The 17,895-nt window shown below is 54.0% G+C and overlaps 1 protein-coding gene across 2 annotated transcripts in view; it reads left to right on the top strand.

Moving 5' to 3' along the window:
- Positions 1-2,096: 2,096 nt before the first annotated feature.
- MLLT1 (MLLT1 super elongation complex subunit) overlaps positions 2,097-17,895 on the top strand; it is a 71,724-nt gene continuing 55,925 nt past the window's right edge. For both annotated transcript variants that reach the window (XM_032169413.2, XM_032169412.2), the window contains exons 1-2: positions 2,097-2,316; positions 11,304-11,484. In XM_032169413.2, coding sequence (XP_032025304.1) covers positions 2,305-2,316; positions 11,304-11,484 — 193 coding nt within the window. In that variant the 5' untranslated portion in view covers positions 2,097-2,304. The remainder of the gene's footprint in view (positions 2,317-11,303; positions 11,485-17,895) is intronic.

The raw sequence follows: 17,895 nt of genomic DNA, 5'->3' as shown, positions 1-17,895 counted from the left end.
CTGTTCATGTCCTTTGCCCATTTTTTAATGGTGTGGTTTGTTTCTTTCTTGTAAATGACAACCTGATTTTTAATGATAAGAAGGAATTAAAATAACTCCACAAGGATCCCCAAATCACAGGCAGAAGTCCTAATGTCCAAGAGACAAGTGGCTTACAAAGTCCTGAAAAAGATGGGGTTATGCCTATTTCCCACATAAACACAGTTTACAGGTCATTGTAAAATTTTGTGATCCTCAATAAATCAAAACAGTTTTTTGAGAGATAGGTACTATTTAAAATTTTGTGGATAACATGAAATTCTCTCTTTAAAAATTATATTTTTGGTCAGGGCGCAGTGGCTCATGCCTATAGTCCTAGCACTTTGGGAAGCCATGGCAGGAGGATTGCCTGAGGCCAGGAGTTGGAGACCAACCTGGGCAACATAGTGAGACCCCTCTTTCTATAAATAAATAAATAACCAAACTAGCTGGGCATGGTGACATGAGCCTGCAGTCAGTCCTAATTGCTTGAGAAGCTGAGGTGGGAGAATTGTTTGAACCCAGGAGTTCTAGTCCAGTGCCATGATTGTGCCACTGCACTCCAGCAGAGACCTCATCTCAAAAAAAAAATCTTTATTGACAAATAATAACTGTATATATGTATGGGGTACACCTTGATGCTTTGATACAGGTATACATTATGGAATAAACAAATCAGGCTAATTGACATATCCATCACCACATATACTTATCAATTATTTATGGTGAGAACATTCAAAATCCACTTTTAGCATTTTTTTTCTTTTTTTCTCTTTTTTGAGACAGAGTCTTGCTCTGTCACTCAGGCTGGAGTGCAGTGGTGTGATCTCAGCTCACTGCAACCTCTGCCTCCCTGGTTCAAGCGATTCTCCTGCCTCAGCCTCCTGAGTAGCTAGAATTACAGGCACACACCACCACGCCCGGCTAATTTTTGTTTTTTTTTAGTAGAGATGGGATTTCACCATGTTGGCCAGGCGGGTCTTGAACTCCCGACCTCAGGTGATCCGTCCCCCTCAGCCTCCCAAAGTGTTGGGATTACAGGCGTGAGCCACTGCATCTGGCCACTTTTAGCAATTTTAAAATATAAAATAACATTATTATGTAGTCACCTTGCTGTGTGATTGATCACCAGAACTTATTCTTCGTGTCTAACTGAAAACATGTGACTCTCTTGGGTCATTTGAATGTAGCACGATTTCAAATTTGTATCATTCAAATTAGCACGAAGAATCACACAGTACTGTTCTTCAACCTATTTCATAGATGCACAAACTGAGACTCAGGGAAAGGTGAAGAAGGAGCTGACCAAGTTTGCCAAGGATATGCAGGATTAGAAAATTAATCTCCACTTTAGGAGGTTGAGGCAGGCAGATCACTTGAGGTCAGGAGTTTGAGACCAGCCTGGCCAACATGGCAAAACCCCGTCTCTACTAAAAATACAAAAATTAGCTGGGCGTAATGGTGAGCTCCTGTAATCCTAGCTACTCGGGAGGCTGAGGCAGTAGAATCTTTTGAACCTGGGAGGTGGAGGTTGCAGTGAGCTGAGATCGTGCTACTACACTCTAGCCTAGGCCACAGAGCGAGACTGTATCTTAAAAGAAAAAAAAAAGAAAATTAATCTCCAGTTTCAGAGCCCTGGGCTCATTCCATCACATAACAGCATCATGAGGTCAGGAAACAAAAGTGTCCCTACCAGGGGGCTGGGGGATCCCTCCACAGGGCTCGAACCCGTAACCTCAGTTGCAGCTCCCGGGACGCTCCCGCTCTGGAGGCTCCAGCCACGAGGCAGCGCCCCCTGCGGGCCGCAGCGCGCAGGCGCGGCGCGCCCGTCCCGCCCCCGCCCCCCTCCACGTGCGGCGCACACCTCGCGCTCCCCTCCGCCAGGCTCGCCTCGCGCCTCCCTCCCTCCCTCCTCCCGCCCCTCCGGTCCCAGCCTCCCATTGGCTGCGGGCTTCGTCCCTCCGACCGCAGCCCGGCAGGCCCCCGCCAGGCAGGAAGTCCCGCGCCACAAGCGGCCGTCCGCGCCGTCGATTGGCCTAGGTGGCTGTCAGTCGATGCGGCGGGCCCTAGTCGGCGGCGGGGGCCCGTGATCGGTGCGCGACCCGGGCTGGCGGTGGTTTCCGGTTCCGCGGGGCTGGCGGGCGAGCGGGCGGCCGGGATCGGCGGCGACGGCGGCGGCGGCGGCGCTTGACAGACAATGAGGGCGGCGGGGCGGCGTTGAGCGGCGGCGGCGGCGGCGGCGGCGGCGAGCGACGCGGGGCCCGGGGGCGGGGCGGGGCGCCAGCCATGGACAATCAGGTGAGGAGCGGCCGCGCCGCCCCAGCGCAGCCCGCCCGGCCCCCTCCCGCCCGCCGGCCCGCCCGGCCCTCCCCGGTCCCGGCCTCCCCGCTCCGCGCCCGCCCGCCCGCTTTGTGCGCGCCCGCCGCTCCCCGGGCCTTTATGTGGGGCGGGGGCGCCCCTCCCCCATCCGCGACCCCGGCCAGGGCGCCTCGGACCCCCTTCAGGACCCGGGCCGGGCCCGGAGCCCCCTGGGACGCTCCTGGTGACCCCCCAGCCTGGCTCGGAGCCCCCCGGGAGACCCCTCGGAACCCCAGTCCGACCTGCATCCACCTGGGACGCCCCTGGGGACCCCAGCCCGGCGTAGGGACCTCAAGACAGCTCTCGGGACTTCAGCCTGGCCCAGAGCTCCTTCCAGGCACTTCCTGGGATCTCGGCCCTGTTCAGACCCCTCCCGGGACCCCTCGGATCTGCCCTGTAGACCTTTCCCTCTCTAGGTCCAGGGCCAGTCACTGTCTGCTTTCCTGTCTGGACCCTTGGCCCTGAGTCGCCTCAAACTCCCGGAGTCCCCAACCTGCTGCCTGTCCTCCCTTCAACCTCAGCTCAGATATGAGGCGTCCCCGGCCCCCTGGGACCCTGCTCTGCGGCCTCTCTCTTCCTTGAACCCAGGCCCAGCCTAAGCTTTATCTCCACCCATCCCCTACCTGGGCCTGAGCCTTCTCTTTGATCCTGCCCCGGCTGCAGCCAGAGCATCCCTTTCTCCCCCAACCCCAGCCCTGGCCTGAGCTCCTCTGACTCCCTAGGACGCTGGCCTTCTGTCTTTTGCTGCAGGGACTCAGGCCTGTTTGGAGTGCCCCCTCTCTTTGTACTTGCTTTTTCAGACTTCTTTCTCTGACCCACCCTGCCGCCTCAGCCCCCTTCTAGTTTCAGGCCCTGGTCACTCTCCCTTGAACCCGGCGGGGCTGTCTCTTTCACCTTCAGACCCTCTGCTCTGAGACCAGGACCAGGAGCAGTTTCTTCTCTGACCCGGATTCCCCAGACCTTTGAGTCACTGATGGCTTGCTGTTTCCCTCAGCTTGGGCCCTCTCCGCCCCTGGGATCCTGATTTAGGCTTCCCCACACTTCACCCCAGTCCAGATCTCCCTCCCAGCCTGGTTCGTCATGTCACAGTCCTGCAGTCTCCTGTACAACCTTTGCCTTCAGGGTCTCCCACTTCATCTAATGCCCATCAGCCTGATGAGTCCTGATGTCTCTTTCAGCCACTACCCTCTCCCTCCTTCCACCTCATTTTCTGTTTTTTTTCCCCCCAGGATCTTAGAGCCTCAGTTGAAACCCAGGGTGGGTGGGTTCCCCAACCTTCCTAAACGCTCCGGACGGCCCCTCCCCATTGGTCTGTGTTGGTTCTCACGAGGCCTTCCTGCACCCTGGCACCCCGGTTACCCAACTCTGCGCTGCCTCTTCTCCAATACCCAAGCCCCTACCCCTCTTCCTCAAGCCCAGAAGCATTGCTGGCCCCCAACATGGGATCATTTCTTCCTCCTCCTCTGCTGCCCTGGCTTTCAGGGGCGCCAGGCCAGGAAAGGTGTTGTGGGGCTGTGGGGGTGGCAGCCAAAATCTCCGCCGTTAGAGAGGCAGGTTGGGGCGTCCCTGGCTGCTGGCGCCACTGAGGTGGCACTGTCTGACTGTGTGGTTTCATGGGTGGGGGGCAAGGATCCTCCCTCCTGCTCATCTCGGTGCCTGTGGCACAGGGTCGTGGAGACAGGTGTCTCATGCTTCTGGCACCCAATTCCCATGGCTTCCCATCTGGTTTGGGTGTTGCTGCCTTCCTCTTAAGAGGTAAGGAAGAGTTTGCAGCAGTTGATTGATGGATTTCCATGGCATGGTGTGAGTTGATTTCTGTTGAAGGGACAGAGCTTGTTGCTTCCGATCTGTATTGAGTTAAAAACCCAAATGAAATGTACCTTTAGTGTCCACTTTCAATGAAGGCCGCCTCCGGGCAAGTCCCGTTGGGCACACAGAGGCATAGGGTATGGATGGCCCCTGCCCTCCTTCCTTAGTCCCTGGGGGAGATGTCCTAGGCCGAAGCCTGTCTGTTCCCCTTGTGATGTGTGGAACCCTGGAGGTCTGGGTGGCTGTCACTTATGTAAGTGGGATGGTGGAAATGGGTGGCATTCCTGGTCTGCGACAGAGGGAGATAAAGGTCTCACTCAGGTAGACAGGTGTGGGAGAGAGCTGGCTTTGCACTGCCCGGTACCACAGTCACCAGCATCTGTGGCTGATTTACATTTAAACTAACTTGAATGACAACTTCAGTTCCTCCATCGCACCAGCCACATTTTAAGCGCTCAGTAACCACCATTACTGAGCTACTGACCACCGTGTCGGGCAATGCAGACGCATTTCCATCATCGCAGAAAGTTCCGTCGATGGTGATGGTCTCCCTCCTTGCAGAAGTGTTTGCAAGGGAAGCTGCTCCCAGAGAGAAGTGTGTTTGGACCCAAAGTCTGATTCTAGCTTCCCCAGCAAAGCTTTCATGCAAATTTGAGAGAGACCCAAGGGTTCTGTCCCTTCCTCTCAGAGCCAGAGGCCCCTGGGGAAACAGGAGAGAATGGTATCTTTTACTCAAGTAGGTGAGTTGGCGGTCAGTGTCCCTGCGAGACTCTTGGCACAGGGAAAATGCTTTGAATCCAGCAGAACCCCGGGCTTCCGCTCCCACCAGCCCCCCAGATGCCACAAAATGTTAGTGCCTCATTATAGTGGGAAACAGCACGGCTTTCCACCCAGTTGCTGGCTTTGGGAGGCTTTGATTCTCTTTTTGCCTTCCTCTTTTACTCTCTAGGACTTTCAGAGCCCCCTAAGAAGCAGGATTTCCCACTGTGCTCTGGGCTCCCAGCTTCTCAGCATTGACATCTTTTCCCCATGGCCGGGAAAATGCCTTTCTGGTTCTCTTTGCCCCAACCATAACCCGCATGTTTGATTCCCCTTCCGCCCCAAGTCTGTGCTGGTGTTGTCTGTGGTATTTGTATTTTTTTTTGGCAGGGGGATGAGTGAGTTCCCTGCTCACTTAAGGGTTATGTCTGGAAGGAGTGTGGTTTGTTTCCTGGGCTGGGGCTGGGGGAGGGGACTGGGACGTGACAAGGATAAGGCTGAGCAGATGCCGAAGAGATTGGGAAAGGGCCTGAGAGCAGGTCACGGGGACTGGGGCTGCCTAGGGAGCTGGGAGGTGGTGTCAGCATCTGGGAGGTCACGTTCTTCGAAAGGACCAGGGAGCACCCCCACACTCGAATTGCTGCTTGCTGGTCCTGCAGATGCTCTCCTAGGTTTGGATTTGAGAGCAGCTGCCTCGCAACGATGTTCTTCAGCAGGGAAAGTTTGTTTCTGATGCCAGGGGCCCGTTTCACAGATGTGGAAATGCAGGCTCAGGAAGTTCTACCAGCAGGCAAGGGTGGGTTGAGTTTTCCTCCTGCAACTCGGCTGGTTCCCCAAACCTGTCCGAAAAGCTCCAAATTACCCAGGTTGCTGGCTGAAGTGTGACAGATTTCCCACCTGCTCCCAGCTCTGAAGCTACTCCCTGGAAAGCTGACCTGCCAGTTTTTTTGTCCTGAAGTGATTATATTGTGAAGCAGTTGAGGGCAGGGACCAGAGTCCCGTTTCCCTTTATGCGCGTTGTGGTTCGTAATGGGAGGTTTTGCACTCAGCTTTGCCAGCTGCTAGTTAAATACAAGTAACTAGGAATCAGTCCCTTTGCAGCCAGGCCCACCTGGTCTGGTGACAGATGCCTGTATTGGGGTTGTGCACATTCAAAAAGTCCACCAAGGCTCCTCCCCCTCCCCCCCGGACAACCTGGGAGATAGCCGGTACACTGTCTGCACATCTGTGGGCCCCTGGTTCGTAAATACTCTGTCCCAGGCCTCCCCTGACAATGTTGTCAGACAGTCAGTCTTACCAGGAACCTGCAGACCCTATAAAGGGGAATTTGCATTTCCGGGTGGTCTGCACACCACCCTTAGAGTTTCCAGAGAGAAATTCATTGAGTGCCTTCTCATCGCTTTGTCATTGTGCCTTGGGTCAGAGGGATGAGGACAGATGGAGCCAGAAGAGGGGTGGAGGTGCTGGCCCCCAGCCTCAGTGTGCCAGCAGTCAGGGGACCAGGACCCCGTGTACCTGTCAGTGAGAGGCCCTTGCATTCTGGGTGGGCAGCTCTCCGCTTCAGAGGACTGTCAAGGAGGGGCACCTGTCATTCCCCATCTCTTACATTCTAATTTAGTGGTTACCACTGACAGCCCCTGACTGGGCCTGGCGGGAGAAGGTTCCTCAGGGGGTTTTATTGGGTCTCATGTTGCCGTCACTCCATGGGATTGCCCAAGCCTCGTCACCTCTTCCTGTTTGTGCGTGTGTGGCTCACACACATGCACGTTCTCAGCCCAGGAGGACCTCAAAATCAATTTAGGCTGAAGGGGGAAACGATTCCTCAGTGCTCTCCTCTCCTAGGAGGGGAGGGGATCGTTGCCTCCGAGGGAATTAGATGCAGTAGCCGAACTCCAGGCATAATTCTACCACTGGGCGAAGTGCAAGTTCCCAGAGGAAGGGCATCTATTGAGAATTCCCACCAGAAGACCAGGGGAAACCTTCAGATGAACTGGTTGTTGAAGACCTGCCTTCAGGGCTTGCAGGAAGTGGGGTACATCGGCTGAAGGAATTGTGTGAAGCTGTTGAAACAAGGCTGGCTCGCGGCTCTTTGCCAGGCGGGGGCTGCTGTAGCCCACACCTGGGGAGAGCCGTACGCTGCGTTGAGAAAGCCCCGGCTAAGCTGCCCTCGAGAGGCTGTTTGCCTGGTTTGCCCGATTTGGGATTTGGGCCCTTTGGTTCCAAGTGCCCTCTGCCAGCTGGCCTGGAGAGAGGGCAGTGTCCCAGCTGAGGCCCTCTGCCCAAGCCTAACTGTCCCCAGATGGCCCTCGGAGCGCTCGTGCCCGTCCCTCTGTCCACTGTCTTTCGGATGGTTTCCCAGAAGTGAGACGGACAGCTCTTTCCGGGACAGTCCTGGAAGGTTCCCCTTTATCCTGGGCTTTTGTTGGGGAGTGGGTGTCAGGGTGGTCCCAGAGGTGCAGGGAAGTGGAAATCCCTGAGACCACAGCCCCCTGGCTCGTTTCCAGCCATCCATTCCAGAGGTTCCAAAAAAGTGGCCTCCCAGCAGCAGGCATTCCTGGTGCCTTGAAGGAACTTGCTGGGATAAAGTTGGGGGAGAGCTACTGACCAATCAGATTATTCATTCTAAGACATTCTGGAGAGCCTGTCACTTAACCTCTGCAGCCAGGCACCCTTCCTAGAGAGACAGCTAATTGATTAGCTTCAGTTCTTTGGTCCTAATGGGCAGGGAAAGAGTCCAGGTGGTGTGGGGAAGGGGGGTGGTTACCCTTGGCTATGGAATTGGCTTAGCTGTGCTAATAAATTATCATGACCTGACAAGTCAAAGGCGTTGGCCGGGGCTCCACTTCTTGCCTCCCGTTGACGTGGCTTGAGCGTCTTACCGAATCCGTGATTCCTTTTTTACTACAACAGCAGAGACTGTTATGCCCCCCTTCCGGGGAGTGCCCCCCTCAGCGCTCCACAGTCCCCTGGGTGCAGCAGGCCAGGCGCCCGAACTTCGCATCTGTTGGCCGAGTCTGGGGTGTGCCCTTAACAGTGGGTGTTGAGGCTCAAGTTGGCGCCAGCCCCCAGGGCATCCATGTCGCCCGGGCAGCGCTTTGGGCCTGGCCTGCCGGCTGCAAAGATTACCCATCGCTGCCTCAGAACCTTCCTGTTTACTTTGGCCACTGCGGTGGAGTTCTGGTGCTTCCATCCTCCCCCTCTCCAGTGGAACCGCGGTCTTTCACTCTTTCACAATAACTGCTCTGCCGCCTGCGTGCCCTGGGTAGGAACTCCCTGTCATCAAAAATGCTGGGAAGTCGGCCGAGGTCTGAGTGGCCGGGTCAGTGAATAAGCGATTCCGAGGAGACACTGTCATTGTGTGGGAGTCAGCTCCACAGAAGCAGGGGTCGTTCTCCCGCATCCTGGGGCTGTTCCCATGATGTATATGTACATTTAGTTTTCACCTGTAACGCTCCCAGCGGGAGTTTTCTAGAGAAAACGGCAGAGGCCCACGCGTGTAAGCATAGAGGGTGGTCACAGCCGCTTGGGGCTAATGTCCGTGTTGTTTTGGGTTTGCTGGAATGCGGTGCTGTTCAGGCAGATGCTCGTGCTTGGCCTGAGTATTGCCAGGCCAACGCTCAGCCCTCACCTCGCGTGTTTGGTGGGGGCACTTTTACCTGAGATCCTCATGAATCCGCAGCGCCGGGGGTTTATGAGTGCGCCTGATCTTCCGTCCATCCCCACTTTCTTCTCACACTGGGGTCGTCGATGTCCCTGCTGCCCGGATCTCGGAGTCACCCGAATGTCCTCCACCCTCAGGTCCTGTCAGTTCTGTGGCTTCGGGCTGTGTTCACCCTTTTTCCAGCCACTCCCTCTGGTTGCCTCCTCATAGGCTTGAGTTGCTGTTAGTTTGCCATTCGCCCTTTTCTGCCTGCACCCCAGGCCTTACACAGAGGGCCGAGGAGGGGGGCTTTGACTCCAAGACCGTTTCCCATATCCGTCAGCCACTTACGACGGGTTCTTTCTTTTGTCTCCGGCCTGATCCCAGGCACCCCCTGCAGTGTGCCTGGTCCCTAGGGAGCCCCTGCCCTCTTTTCCCAGGGAACTCCAGAGGGACAGTCGTCCTGAGCCAAGGGAATCCCCTCTGCCCCATTTCCTTTTAAAAATTAATTTTTAGTTGACAAAAATTGTATATCTGTATCATGTACATGTTTTAATTTACTTTTTAAGTTGCCAAATAGAAAGTGCACACCTCCGCCTCATTTCTTATACCTGGCTTGCTGTGCACACAGACCCTCAGCCTCTCCGGCCAGTTCTTCCACACGCTGGAACTGGCCTGTCCTTATCTGCCACCATGGCCCTGCTGTCTCTGAAAGCAGCATTCAGAACTCCCTGACCTGAGAGGCTCTCTGGTTTAATTAATCCAGCATCGTCCGGGCCTCCTGTCCCGTGGTTTCAAGATAGAGGCTAAGAAGACGAACAAGACATAGTCCCTACTCTCAGAGAGTTCACAGGGGCCCTGGGGGCTGTGTCAACAACCCAGGAGCAGGGGATGGGATGAAGGGGCTCCCGTGGAGCTGCCCACAGGCTTCTGTGGGGACTCAGGGTTGGTCTCCAGTGTGGCTACCAGAAAGGGCCCTGGAAAGGGTAGCGTGTGAGCCAGGACTTGAGATGAGTAGGGTTTTGAAATGAGCTTAGAGCACCCAGGCTGCGGCACTAGAAGAGATGAAGAGAGATGGGGTGGCTGTTCCTGGTGTGTCTGGGGCTGGCTGTAGGATTGAACTGGAATGTGTGCGTTTCCTGCATTTCCTCGGTTCTGGGACTCTGAGATACCAGGACAGCGCCACCAACTCAGGAGCAGCTTCTGTGTGTGTGTGTGCACATGTGCGCCTGTGTGTGCAGGCTGGGCTCTGACTTCAAAAGGGTTAGGACGTGAAAAGAGACGAGTGTCTCAGACTTGAGGAAATACACGCGTGGAAGATGTGCGCGGGGCTCGGGCTTCCTTCTGAGGGAGTGACAAGCCATGGAAAGCTTTAACATGGCGGGCGGGGGTGGGGGCGATAGGATCTGCCTGCCCCGGTGGCTCCATCGCGTGACAACTGAGAGCTCAGAGAGGGGGACGGAGAGGGAGGGAAGCCGGCCAGGCGCCGGGGCACTCAGCCAGGTGGCGGGGTCTGAACGGGGCCTCGAAATGCCAAAGAAGAGACAGGTACTGGAGGGATTGCAGCCACTGGGACACACCTGGCCAGTTGCCGAGCGATGGTGTGGAAAGGCGCAGATGGGAGCTGTCTGGTCTGGGGCCCGGGAGGGCGGCTCTGTCAGGGGAGGGTGTGGGACTCAGGCCATGGTCTGGCTGGCTCCCGGCTATCTCAGCACTTAGAAGCAAGTGTGCACTTGGCCGCTGCTTTATTTTATAACATTCTTGTATTTGATAGTAGGTGTCAGGGCCGTATCTATGAAGAGTCTGGGGAGGTTTTTAAAGAGCAGAGTGGATATTTACTGTAGGTTCCCTGTTGGTGGTTTTGGCCAACCTAGGTATGAAGAGTGTTTTGAAGGCATGCAGCTTTGTGTTCAGTGGCATGGAACTGGCCTGAGCTGCCTTGTATTTCAGAGCAAAGTGTCAGACATGACATGTGCTCAGCGGAGGGAGCTGGGCTGCCCAGGCCATGGGTCCACCTGGGACCGGTCACCAGGGGGCCGCAGGCTGGCCTCTGCCTTCTTCTCGGGAACCTCCCATTCTGCTTTTGAAACTGAAAGCCAGTGTTGTAGCTGATGACTTAGGGGAAGGAGAGGGGCCTCCGGGAGGCGCTGTGATGCGTGTGTGGGAATGAAAATGCTGGAGTCAACAAGCTTAGGTGGCAGAGACACCAACAGCCATCAGCAAGATGACTTTTGATAATGAAAGTGCTCGGAAGAGCATCCTCTATGATAAAGAGTGATGGGAGCGGTGGTGGATGCTTTTGGATCGGTGATCAGGGGAGGCTTCCCTGCAGAGGGACAGTCAAGCTGAGAGCCCAGTGACAAGAGGCGCCAGCGTGGGAAGTCTCAGGAGCAGAGGATCGTAGGCCAGTGCGGTGGCCCTGAGGCAGGAGTGAGCTAGGCTGAGCTGGGGACCGGTGAGGAGGCTGTGCAGGTGGAATTGAGGATAAGGGGGCGGATGAGAGGAGACGCGGGGCCTGTGTGGGAGTACGGAGGGGAGAAGGCACGGGGCATCTGTGGCAAGGTGCTGGCGCAATAGGAAGCCGTCTGTGTGCTGCTCACTGGGTTGAGAGCGTATTGCACTGCTGGGGGTCTTTATCGAAAGTTCTCTGTGGGTGAGGGGACAGTCCCCTGCTTGGAGGCGTGTGCTGACTTCGTCTCCCCACCTCTCTCTCCTCCAGTGCACCGTCCAGGTGAGGTTAGAGCTGGGGCATCGCGCCCAACTGCGCAAGAAGCCCACCACGGAGGGGTTCACTCACGACTGGATGGTGTTTGTCCGCGGCCCTGAGCAATGTGACATCCAGCACTTCGTGGAGAAGGTGGTCTTCTGGCTGCACGACAGCTTCCCCAAGCCCAGACGCGGTGAGTGGCCTCAAGCCCTGAGTGCCCACAGCAGGGATCCATCTGACTTCACTCCTCCCAAGGCCAGGCTCCACCCCTCCCTCAGGAGCAGCAGGACCCCTCCAACCATGAGGTTATGGCTTGCGTCCCTCAGCGTGGGGGCATTGGAGCCGTGTCACCTCCAGCTGTTGAGTTAGTCGTAGGAAAAACTGAAGGAGGTGGTGGCGGTCTGTCGTGTCATGATTTAGACCCGGGCTCTGGGAAGCAGCCAGGGAGCACAGCCAGGTTGGCATGGGTGGGACAGGTGAAGTCAGCTGGCTGGTGAGTGATCAGGAAGTTGCCGACCAGGCCTGTGTTTGCTTGGGGGTGCCGTGTAAAGAATTCCCAATATTTGGGACAGAAAGAATGCGGGAGCTCATGTCACCAGTGTCTTTTCTCTTCCATGTCTTCCCTCTCCCTTCAAGCCTCAGGCTGTCATTGATTCAGCACGAGTGCCTCAGTCATGTATTCTGTCAGCGTCTCCACCTGTGGCGTGGGGGCCCTGGCCTTCCTGGAGGGTGCAGTGTGACGGGGCACAGGCAGGAACTCACCCAGTTTATGATCAGGGACGCCCTCCTGGGGAAGCAAACCCTAGGGGAAGGCTGTGGTGGGGAATCGGAGAGTGAGGTGGTGGTCTGGTGAGCGCCATCAGGGCTGGGGCTGTGTCTGCTTTTCTTACCGCTGAGTCCCCAGCGTGAAGCCCGGAGCCCGGCACGTCACAGGGTTTTGATAAATGCGTCTTGGGCGATGTCTTGGTAAAGGAATGAGGGACTTTCTGTAGCAAAGCACTTCAGGGTGAGAAGAGCCCTGGCTGGGCTGGTGACCCCTCTACCGTGCAATATGGGGGTCCCGGGAGCTCCAAGGGCCACGGGAGGTGAGCCGTGCACAAGCATGGGTGTGCTTAGGTTGAAGCAAGAGCTTCCCGGGACCCGGGACCCTGGCCCTGAGCCTGTAAGTGGTTTGCAGCCTAGCGGGGAAGTGACGGGCATTGGCAGCAGTAGAGGCTTGTCATTTTGAAGGGATGCCCACCTGCGATTCCCTCAGCCTGCGGCTCCCCTTTCCCTCTGCATTTCTCGTTTCCTGAGTCTTCACCTTCTCCCCTTTCCCTTCCTCCCTCTCTAAGCCTCTTAGAGGATGGCCGCGGAGGCTTCTAACAGCGGCAGATGTTTATAAAGCGCTTCCTAATCGTGGGGACACATGCCATCTATCGAGAACTTCCTGGCCAGCCCTTCGTGCGCAAGATCGCGTTTTCTTCTCGCCACAGCCCTCTTCTGCAGACGGGGAGGCGGGCCCAGGGGGCAGGCCGCTGCCTGTGCTTACAGCAGGGTGGGCAGGCTGGCCCGTGGGCTGGGTCCAGCCACTGCCAGTGCAGCCTGTTTTTATTGGTGCACGGCCATGCCCGCCTGTGTAGGTGTTGCCTGTGGCTGCTTTCGCGCCACGTCGGCAGAGCAGGAGCCTGGCTGCCCCTCCTGCACCAGGCCCTCTTTCCTTTCTCTGGTGGCATCCACTCCACTTCTCTTTCACCAACCCCCTCATTCCTCCCCTTTTCTCTGTCCCCGGAGCACAGGGATGGGCCCTGGACACTGATTTCTATCCACTCTGAGGCTGTTGATTTCACCTTTGTTCCCCACCACGTTGACACAGCACCTTCTCCAAGTACCTGGAAGATGGGGTGGTGAATGGGGCTCACTCTCAAGGGTTACTTTTTTGTTTTTTGTTTGTTGTGTTGCCCAGGCTGGTCTTGAGCTCCTGGCAGGTGCATGCCACCATGCCAGGTTTCAGTGTCAGTTTGCAGGCGGCCTTTAAAGTAGTAGCTGAGCCCTGTTTGTTGCAGTCTGTCTGTGGTGCCTGGAGGCAGATAGCGGCCCCATCAAATGTATCAGAAAGTAAATTTCCAGCTCACACTCTTGTTGCATTGAATAAAACTTTAGAGAGGGAGTGAACCTCTTAGAGCACTCCAGCCTCTGGATTGATACTTGAGGTACTTAAAAAGTATCTTTTACTTCCGCTCCGGCTTACATTATCACAAATCAAATAGGGCAGAAACATGTAAGGTACAAAGTTGCTGTTCCTGGCCTCCTTAGTCCTCCCTCCCCAGGGCTGTCTTCCTAGCCCTCTCTGGACTCTTCTTAACACTAGCTCATTTGCTTCTTATTTCTTGATTTTTTAAATGTAGAGAATACTTACTGATTTACCAGCTTGAAGGGTTAGAATTTATCCCAAAGTACCCCTTTTATCCACTGTCTTCTCTAAGTTTTTAATTGTCCAGTGACTCGCTTTTGCGTTGGTTGTGTTTGTGACTTTGGATGATGATGTGAGCCTGTTTACCTTTGGGATCCTTCACAGAAGAGTCCCACGTCACCCTTTTTAGGGAGTCCTCTGGCTGCCTGGGCTAAATCACAGTTTCTTTGCCCAATATACCCACACAGCCATATGCTTCTTAGCCTTTTTTTTTCTGCTTTGGTTTTCTCCTTAGCACCATCTTAACATCTTGTACATATTACTTCTTTATCTTGTCCATCCCTTTCCCCACCCCAAGTAAGAGGTTTCTGTCAGTTTTGTTTGCTGCTACATGCTCGGTGCCTGCAGGGATCCAGTAGGTGCTTACTAAGTGTTTGATGACTGAATGGACCCTTGGACCTGGTCAGCTTTTGTTAGTGTTTTCTGACTCTCCACTGAGGAAGGCAAGGCCACCAGTACCCTGTCTTTTTTTGACCCTGCTGCACCCCTCCTTTTGAGGCTACAGTGGACGTTGTTAAGCTTGTTGACAAAGACCAGGAGCTTCGCTCCCCAATTGTAGATTGACTGTAAGAGTTGGGAACTAGCAGTAGGCAGCGTTGACATGTTTGACGCTGTCACCATCAGGCTGGTTGGGACGGCAGGACTTCATTCAGCCTCTGTTTCCCATGTCCTGAACTCTGGGCCACTCCAGAGAGAAGGCTCAAAGTCAGGTCCATGTGAAACGGGTTCTTTTTGGTCATTTTTGGTTAAAATTTGGCCCTGTTGTAGCTTGCTTCACATTTGGTCTGTGGCTTTTGGAATACCCCCTTACTTCTCCTTTTTGCATTGTGTCTTTAGCATACCTTGATTTTCCCCCCATTCTGTTGATCATTTCATTTATTCTGTGGAATTTTTTTTTTTTTTTTTAATTTTTTGGCTGGGCACGGTGGTTCATGCCTGTAATCCCAGCACTTTGGGAGGCCGAGACGGGTGGATCACCTGAGGTCAAGAATTCAAGACCAGCCTGGCCAATATGCTGAAACCCTGTCTCTACTAAAAATACAACAAAATTAGCCGGCTGTGGTGGCACGTGCCTTTAGTCCCAGCTACTCGGGAAGCTGAGGCAGGAGAATTGCTTGAACCCGGGATGCAGAGGTTGCAGTGAGCCGAGATTACACTAGTGCACTCCGGCCTGGGCGACAGAGCGAAACTATGTCTCAAAAAAAAAAAAAATTCTTTTAGAGATGGGGTGTCACTATGTTGCCCAGACTGGACTCCAACTCCTTGGGCTCAAGCAGTCCTCCCGCCTCTGCTTCAGGGGTAGCTGGGATTACAGGTGTCAGTCGCCTTACCTGGCTTTCTGGCTTGTTTGTTTTGTAAAGTCCTCTGAGTGTTTCATGCTGGTTCTCTGTGCCTTCCTTCTCTAATCACAACGGACTCTTCTCCAGCCACCCCTTTAGCCACCACCCTGGGCCTTTTCTCTCCTGTTCTCCTGAGGTTTGTTTATCGGCCTGTGTTTTGGTTTATTTTCTTGTTTTGGTAGAGCAGTTTCTCAAGTAATATTCCAAGAGATTACTTAAGACATTTCTGGCTGGGCGCAGTGGCTCATGCCTGTAATCCCAGAAGTTTGGGAGGCCAAGGCAGGTTGGATCACCTGAGGTCAGGAGTTCAAGACCAGTCTGGCCAACATGGCAAAACCCCATCTCTACTAAAATTACAAAAAATTAGCCAGGGGCAGTGACGGGTGCCTGTAATCCCAGCTACTCGGGAGGCCGAGGCAGGAAAATCGCTTGAACCTGGGAGGCAGAGGTTGCAGTGAGCCGAGATTGCACCACTGCACTCCAGCCTGGGTGACAGAGAGAAACTCTGTCTCCAAAAAAAAAAAAAGAAATTTTAAAAGAAAGACATGGGCAGTAAACCCTTTGAGTCCTAGCATGTTTGAAAATGCCATTATTCTCTTCTCACAGAGGAGTGGTTGGTTGGTTGCGTGTAGTTTTGTGGTTTGGGAATTACAGGTCGAGAATCCCTAAGCTGAGAATCCAAAATCCAAAACTTTTTTTTTTTTTTTTTGGAGACAGAATCTCACTCTGCCAGCCAGACTGGAGTGCAGTGTTGCGATCACAGCTTACTGCAGCCTTGACCTTTGGGCTGAAGCAGTCCTCCTGCCTCAGCCTCCCAAGTAGCTGAGACTACTGGCCCGCCACCATACCCAGCTAATTTTTTTGTTTTTTTGTAGAGAGGGGATTTCACCATGTTGCCCAAGTTGGTCTTGAACTCTTGGGCTTAAAATCTTCCCGCCTCGGCCTCCCAAAATGCTGGGATTACAGGCGTGAGCCACCATGCCCGGCTTAAGATCCAAAACTTTTTGAAACGGAGTCTCACTCTGTTGCCCAGGCTGGAGTGCAGTGGCGCGTTCTTGGCTCACTGCAACCTCCGCCTCCCGGGTTCAAGCGATTCTCTTGCCTCAGCCTCCTGAGTGGCTAGGACTACAAGCCCCCACCACCACCCCTGGCTAATTTTTGTATTTTTAGTAGAGACAGGGTTTCACCATGTTGGTCAGGATGGTCTCAATCTGTTAACCTCGTGATCCGCCCACTGCGGCCTCCCAAAGTGCCGAGATTACAGGCATGAGCCATCGCACCTGGCCAAGATCCAAAACTTTTGTTGTTGTTGTTGAAATGGAGTTTCGCTCGTGTTGCCCAGGCTGGAGTGCAATGGCGCGATCTTGGCTCACTGCAACCTCTGCCTCCCGGGTTCAAGCTATTCCCCTGCCTCAGCCTCCCAAGTAGCTGGGATTACAGGCGTGCACCACCTCGCCTTGCTAATTTCGTATTTTTATTAGAGATGGGGTTTCTCCATGTTGGTCAGGCTGGTCTTGGACTCCTGACTTCAGGTGATCCGCCTTCCTCGGCCTCCCAAAGTACTGGGATTACAGGCGGGAGCCACTGCACCCAGCCAATCCAAAACTTTTTGAGTGCTGACGTGATGCTCAGAAATGCTCACTGGAGCATTTTAGATTTTGGATTTTCGGGTTAGGGATGCTGAACCAGAGGAATGCGAATATTCCAAAGTCTGAAAAATCCCAAATTCACAACACTCCTGCTCCCAAACATTTTGGGAGCATATATCACTTAGCGCTATGAAGGCGTTGTGTTAGTATCTTCTGGAAAGTCTGATGCCATTTGGTCCTCATCCCATTATACGTGACCTGTTTTTTTCTGTGGAAACATTTAGGATGTTTTCGGGACGCTTGCTTTATGACATCATGGGTTTTTTTTTTTTTTTCTGCTGTTCACTATGTTTTGTGACATTTGAGTGTCCTTCATTTTAGCTCTGAAAGTTTCCTTCTATTTATTTGACAGTTTCCTTCCATCTGTTTATTTCCTCTCTTTTTTTCTTTCTGGGATCCTCATTTTCTTTCTTTTCTTTTTCTTTTTTTTTTTTTTTTTCAGAGTTTCGCTCAGTCACCTAGGCTGGAGGGCAGTGGCACTATCTCGGCTCACTGCAACCTCCGCTGCCTGCGTGCAAGCGATTCTCGTGCCTCAGCCTCCCGAGTAGCTGGGATTACAGGTGCGCACCACCACGCCTGGCTAATTTTTTGTATTTTTAGTAGAGAATGTCGTCCAGGTTGGCCTTGAACTCCTGGTGTCAAGTGATCCTCCCACCTCGGCCTCCCAGAGTGCCTAGGATTATAAGTGTGAGCTGTGGTGCCTGGCTGTAATTTCCCCTTTTAGAAGTATCTTATTTTTATTTGTTGGCTATATATCTCCTTGAATCTGAGGACATTGACTCTTGGTTTTTATTTTTTTTGCTTTCTTTTTGTCAAGCTCTCTGTGGTCTCCAAATTATGTTTCCTCGGGCTCTTTCCTCCTGGTGGGAGCTCCTGAGTGTTCTGTGATGGGAGGGTGGGTTCTGCCTATCCACAGGCCTGAAGGCTCACGGGCCTCTTGATTTCCTAATGAGTAAGGCCTTCCTCGGGGTCTGGTTTCCACGCTACAAGCTTCAGCTTCCCCCAGATAGTTGGCTCCTTGAGACACAGAACCATCTCAATTTCTCCAGAGGGAAACCTGAAACTTCCTGGGGTGGGGAGGGGCGGGGAGGGATAGGCAGGAAGGAGGATGGGCGGGAGGGAGGGATCCCAGGGCTCCTGTCCTCAACGCAGCCTTTCAGTTT

This window comes from Hylobates moloch, unplaced genomic scaffold (genome assembly GCF_009828535.3).
Source record: "Hylobates moloch isolate HMO894 unplaced genomic scaffold, HMol_V3 SCAFFOLD_12, whole genome shotgun sequence".
Classification (NCBI taxonomy): Eukaryota; Metazoa; Chordata; class Mammalia; order Primates; family Hylobatidae; genus Hylobates; species Hylobates moloch.
The sequence above is the reverse complement of the archived record's forward strand: the minus strand, read 5'-3'. Positions and strand labels throughout refer to the sequence as shown.